This window comes from Onychomys torridus, chromosome 3 (assembly GCF_903995425.1).
Source record: "Onychomys torridus chromosome 3, mOncTor1.1, whole genome shotgun sequence".
In the NCBI taxonomy this organism is placed as follows: domain Eukaryota; kingdom Metazoa; phylum Chordata; class Mammalia; order Rodentia; family Cricetidae; genus Onychomys; species Onychomys torridus.
In genome coordinates this window covers 29,395,808-29,401,807 of record NC_050445.1, presented here as the reverse complement: position 1 = coordinate 29,401,807, position 6,000 = coordinate 29,395,808, and the positions used below count along the sequence as shown (strand labels likewise).

General features: G+C 40.7%; 1 protein-coding gene across 1 annotated transcript in view; it reads left to right on the top strand.

Moving 5' to 3' along the window:
• The first annotated feature begins 1,819 nt into the window (after window positions 1–1,819).
• Window positions 1,820–6,000, top strand: part of Mgam2 (maltase-glucoamylase 2 (putative)) — an 83,375-nt gene continuing 79,194 nt past the window's right edge. Inside the window, exon 1 of the mRNA XM_036181843.1 lies at window positions 1,820–1,937. Within this exon, the coding sequence (XP_036037736.1) occupies window positions 1,820–1,937 (118 nt within the window). The remainder of the gene's footprint in view (window positions 1,938–6,000) is intronic.

Sequence of the window (6,000 nt, the reverse complement as noted above, 5' to 3'; positions counted from 1 at the left end):
CTGCCCCCACTCCCTGGGATTAAAGGTGAGTGTCACTATGCCTAGCTGTTTGCAATGTGGCCTTGAACTCACAGAGATCTGCCTGGCTCTGTCTCCCTAGTGCTGGGATTAAAGGCATACGCCACCACTGCCTATCCTCATGTTTAATATTGTGGCCATCCTGTTCTCTGACACCAGATAACTTTATTAGCCTGCACAATATTTTTGGGAACACAATACCACACCAAAACAAACAAACAAACAAAAAAATCAAGAAGTAAAGAGCATAAGCTTGTGAACAATAAATGAGTAGTGTTTGGGACTCCCAAAATGCAACAATTCAAGATACTGATAAATTCTGTGGTAGAGCTCAGGTGTGGATGTGGTAAACAATAATAGTGATTGGAGTTGAGGGCTTCCTTGGAACCATAAGGTGCATAGTGATGTTGAACTTGCCACAATTAGGGCAAAAATGTGAGATATGGTCCACAGTCTGAACTGGATTTTGTAGATGAAGAGACACAGGCCCAATCAGATATGCCACCCCTCTGTTAGAAAACAAGGGACATAATTCATGTCCCTGATTCCTAGTTGACACATTCTCCAACACTGCAAATATTTTAACACTTAGGCCAAAGCATGGACCTCAGGCTTATGTAAAACAACGTATATGTGTTTGTGTGCTATGAATGTGAACAGAAGCATTCTGCTGGGATCAGGATCAAGTTTATTTACGTCATCGGATTCTTATAGGTTCAATGATTCAATGCGCATCTCAGCACCATGCCATGGGAATTGGAAGGAGACTTTGAATCGTTCTTTCTTGATTCTTTTCTCCCTAGTTGTATCATCTTTCCTTCTACATAGGGTGAATGCAAAGTTATGAGCCATCTCAGTCTCTCCTCCCTCCACCCTGAGTATATTTGTTCTCTCTCTCTCTCTCCAGTTCTTTAGGTTTTATTTGCTTTTTCTTGGTAAACAACTGATATTTGGATGCTGAGATGGCTTAGCAGGCATTGGCTCTTGCAGTTAAAAAGACTCAAGTTCAATCCTGTAACCCACATGGTGGAACTAGATAACTGATTCTTTTCTTTTTTTCTTTTCTTTTTTTCTTTTTTTTCTTTTTTTGGTTTTTTGAGACAGGGTTTCTCTGTATAGCTTTGTGCCTTTCCTGGAACTCACTTGGTAGCCCAGGCTGGTCTTGAACTCACAGAGATCTGCCTGGCTCTGCCTCCTGAGTGCTGGGATTAAAGGCATGTGCCACCAACGCCCGGCTTAGATAACTGATTCTTATAATGTGTCTTATTACCTCCACATATGCACTGGGGAGACAAATGTTTATTGAAGCATTTTTCTGGTTTATGTAAATAGAAAAGCTGATAATCAAATCTGTATTGAAAATACATAGACTTCTGTGTATGTATCTCTGATTACGTGTGCTTGTGTGTGTGTGTGTGTGTGTGTGTAGTGTATGTGCATACATGGGTGCAGGTGTATATGCGTGTGTGTGAACATGTGAACGTAGAGGCCAAAAAACCACAATGGGTGTCTTTTTCTGTTGTTTTCCACTTTATTTTTTGAAACAGGTTCTCTTATTGAATCCTGAGTTCAAGATTCATTCAAACCAACTAGCCAGCAGAACTCAGGATCTTTCTGTCTCTGCCTCCCTAGCATGCCCAATTGGGGTTCCAAACATAAGGCCTTGTGTTTTGAACCAAGTGCCTTCATGACCAAGCCACATCTTCAGTCTTACATGTTGTCTACTTGACCATGATGCCGGCCCTGGCTGGCCGATGAGCCTCTGTGGTTTATGTTAACCTGGTTTTCTGTTTCTGTCTAGATGGCGAGAAAGCTCAGTATATTGGAAATCCTTCTGATCAGCTTCAATATAGTTGTATTGGCAGTAGACATTCTTTTGTTGCTTCTTGTGCTGGAGAACCCTTCAGGTAAGGATGATGGTGGGTGCCACACTTGGAGGATGGGCAAAGGAAGTCCCCTCTGGATGCCAGAGATGCCATTTTATTCATTCATCATTATTCCACATCAAGCTATTCAAAATCTGTCTTCATGATTCATTTAAGTCAGTCTTCAAGATAAAGTGTCCTTTTCTCCCTCCCTCCCTCCCTCCCTCCCTCCCTCCCTCCCTCCCTCCCTCCCTCTCTCCCTTCCTTCCTTCCTTCCTTCCTATCTTTCTTTATTTGTTTCAATTAAACTTTGGATGTAAATGAGTTCTGGAAACTCTGAGCCCATCTGATGCAGTTTCAATAAAAAGCAAAATTAGGCTCACCTGATGCCCACTCTGCAGTATAGATTCATAAGTAGTGAAGCTCTTGATGAGAAGGAGCAGTGCCAACTCCATCACCACGGAAATGGACATTAACTTGGAGGAAGTGGAGGGCCAATGAAGCTAGCCTTGTGCACCAATTAACATTAGCCTCTAACCTGTATCAAGACTGAAACAGCTGAGATTTCTTCACAGATGCCTTTGAAACTTCCCTTTCTCTTCCTCTCTTCCCCACCCACACACTCATGCAGGTATTTATACATAGTGAAGCATCAGAGTAACTTCTCCTCAATGCAGATGATTATATTTTAAATAATAAAATAACACATATAACACTACATATAATATAAACCATTGTTTTCCTCGGGAAGCTGAGGAAAAAGTGGCAGGCATGTTTTAGTACAATGGGTTACATAGTAGTGAGTTCCAGGCTACACTGTAATATGAGATCCCATGCCCCCCCCAAGCAACAATAATAACATAAAATAAAGATCTCTGTTACTGAAATTTGAATGTGGGGATTCTGTTTGAGAAAGTGCTTCCCTGCTGGATTAGACTCTACACAGTGAAGATGAGCTGGGCTGAGTGCAGGATCTCCTGTGCATTGTCTTCCCTCCTCTCTCTCTCTCACCCTCCTTTTTTCCTTTTATTTATTTATTTTTCTCTCATACAACCCATCATGACCACAGCCTCCTCTTAGTCTCCTCCACTCCCCTCAGCATCCCCCACTTCCTCTCTTCCTGAGATCCACTGTTCCTCCATTTCCCTTCAGAAAAGAGCAGGCCTCCCAGTAATATCAACCGAACACAGCATAACAAGATACCATAAGACTAGCCACAAACCCCCATGTCAAGCCTGGACAAGGCAACTTGGTAGGAGAAAAAGGGTTCCAAGAGCAGGCAAAAGAGTCAACAAAACCCCTCTTCTACTGTTAGGAGTCTCTCAAGCTAAGCAACTGCAGTGTTGTTGTGTGCAGAGGACCTAGCTCAGACCCATGCAGGTTCTGGGATTGCTGCTTCCATTTCTGTGAGCCCCTATGAGCCCTGCTTATTTGATTCTGTGGGCTGTGTTCTCCTGGTGTCCTCCATCTCTTTCACTCCTACAGTCTCTTTCTTCTTTGGAGGTTCCCCAGCACCCCCTAATGTTTGGCTGTAGGTCTCTGCATCTGCTCCCATCAGCTGCTGGAAGAAGCCTCTCTGATGGCGATTGGGCTAGGCACAGATTTATAAGCATAGCAGAATATCATTAGAAATCATTTCATTGATTTTTTTTCCCAATCATGTTTGGTTCTATCCTAGGCTTCTGGGCCAGGCAGTGTCAGGCATGGGGTCCCTCTTGTGGCATGGGCCTCAAGTTAGACCAGTCATTGGTTGGCCACTCCCACAAGCTCTCAGCCACCATTGCTCCAGTACATTGTGCAGGCAGGACAGGTTGTAGGTCGAAGGTTTTGTGGCTGGGTTGGTGTCCCCGTCCTACCACTGGAGGCCTTGCCTGGTTACAGAAGATGGCTGGCTCAGGCTCCATATCCTCCAAAATTAGGGTTACTTTCATAGGTTCTAGAAAGGTTACACAGTGCTAGGTTTCCACATTGCCCCCCAAATGCTCCCCAATTTCAGTCACCTCTCCCCATACTCTCTCTCTCCATCCTCCCTCACCTTCACTCTCTCTCAATAGTGAACATGACATCACTTTCTAGGAAAAATTATAATTAGCGAAGATTGTTGGAAGGTCATTGTAGAGTGTATCTTGAGCCCATTCCTACCTCTCTGTGACATTTTAAAATAACAAAAGTGATTACTACCTAGTGTATCCGAGTGTCTCTTCTTTTACTTAGTCTAAAATTGAATTTCACATGCTTATTCATGTTAAAACACACTTTGATTCATCCAGAGCAGTTAACTGTTTTTACACAATTGACTCTTCTCTGATGTTTTTTGAAGCTATGTACCCATGGGTTGAAAACAGAAATGTTGTTGCATGTTACTTGACTTCTTTCTTTCCCCCAAGACTGCATATATTTCACTGTTTATGATACATTCTTTGTCCATTCAACCTTCACTGGGCATGGAAGATATCTGCATACCTTGGCCACTATGAAAAGTGCCACAGCTAACGTGCAAGTGTAACATCTGTTTAAGGTCTAGACCTCTGAGTATTCAGAAGTGGTATTAAAAGATCATGTGGTAGTTTTGTTTCTATCTTTATCAGTAGCACACAGGATTCAAGGTTTTCACATTCTCACCTACAGCCATCTTGTCTTTGGTTTGGTCATAGCCATCGGCACTTACCATGTGAGATGGTACCTTTGCTTCGATGATACAATGGTTTTGATTTTCAAATCCCTGGTGACTAGTGATGATCAGTATCCTTTGCATCTGTTGGCCATTAGTAAGTTTTTCTTGGAGAAATAATAATCAGTATCTTTATCCAAGTTTAGAGCAATTTAGTCATTTTGAGGGGTTCCTTGCAGACTTTGGAAACTAACTCCTTATCAGGCATCTGGCTTACATATGCATATAGATTCTCACTTTCTTTGTGTGGCTGTCTCCCTTCACTGATGGTTTCCATTACTCAGAAGACTTTTGATTTTGTATAGTTCCATTTGTCTAATTGCTTTTATTGCCTGTGTTCTTTGCAAAGTCAATTATGATGCTATTTCCATTTTTTTCCAGGATTTTGTAGTTTCAGATGTCATATTTAAATAAATTATTAATCCAATTTTAACTGCCTCCTACATAGTCATAGAATAATAGAAATATATATATGGAACCTTTTTAAAAACAGTGAGCAAAGGCACTGGAGAGTCCCTGTTATGGCCACAGTAACTGCTACCTGGAACTGGATGAAGTCCTGGTTTGGAAAGCTCATGAAGCCTCTGACTCTGTAATTGTTAAGTGGAAGAAAGCTCGATTAGTTGATAAAACTAAAACAATAATGCTAAATTTGAGTGAAAGTGTACGTTTAAACTAATATCAGAAATATCTTTCCAGTGTGCATTACAGTTGACTGAAATGGGTGGAATAAAATTAAAGTTAAAGCTCAACATGGTGACTCATTCTTATCATTGCAGCATTGGGAGGCAGAGATAAGAGCTTGCCATGAACTCAAGGTCAGAGGGGCTACATAATGAGTTCCAGGCCAGCCTGAACTACAGAGTTATAATCTGTTGAAAACAAACAAACAAAAATAAATAAATAGACAAACAACCCAAGCATAAACAAATAAACCAAAAATCAACTGGCTAATTCAGATGGATATACTCATGCAATAGAAAAAATGATGCTGGGTTTCTACCTGGAAATATATGTGGAAATTAATTAAAAGCAAATCAAAACATAAATGAAAGAGTTCAAACCATGAACTTTTAACAAACAAGACATGTATAAGAATATTCAAGACCTCAGTTTATTAACTGAAACTCAAGTTTAGAATTGAAGGGGTAGGGGAAATAGTCAGATTGGAATTAAACAAAATTGAAAATTGTTGGCCTTTAAATGACATTATCTAGCAGAGAAAAAGATAGGCCACAGGAAATACATTAACATTTTCAAATGAAACATATGATACTACTGAACATCTAGGATACATAAGAAATACTACAACTCATTTAATACTGTTATTTTTCTAAGTTGATGTAGTTATTAACATGACTCCTAATGACTCAATGCTATACCCATAGATCAATGCATTACTTAACCTTCATCAGAGAAGCTTCTTCCAGCACTAGATGGCAATTA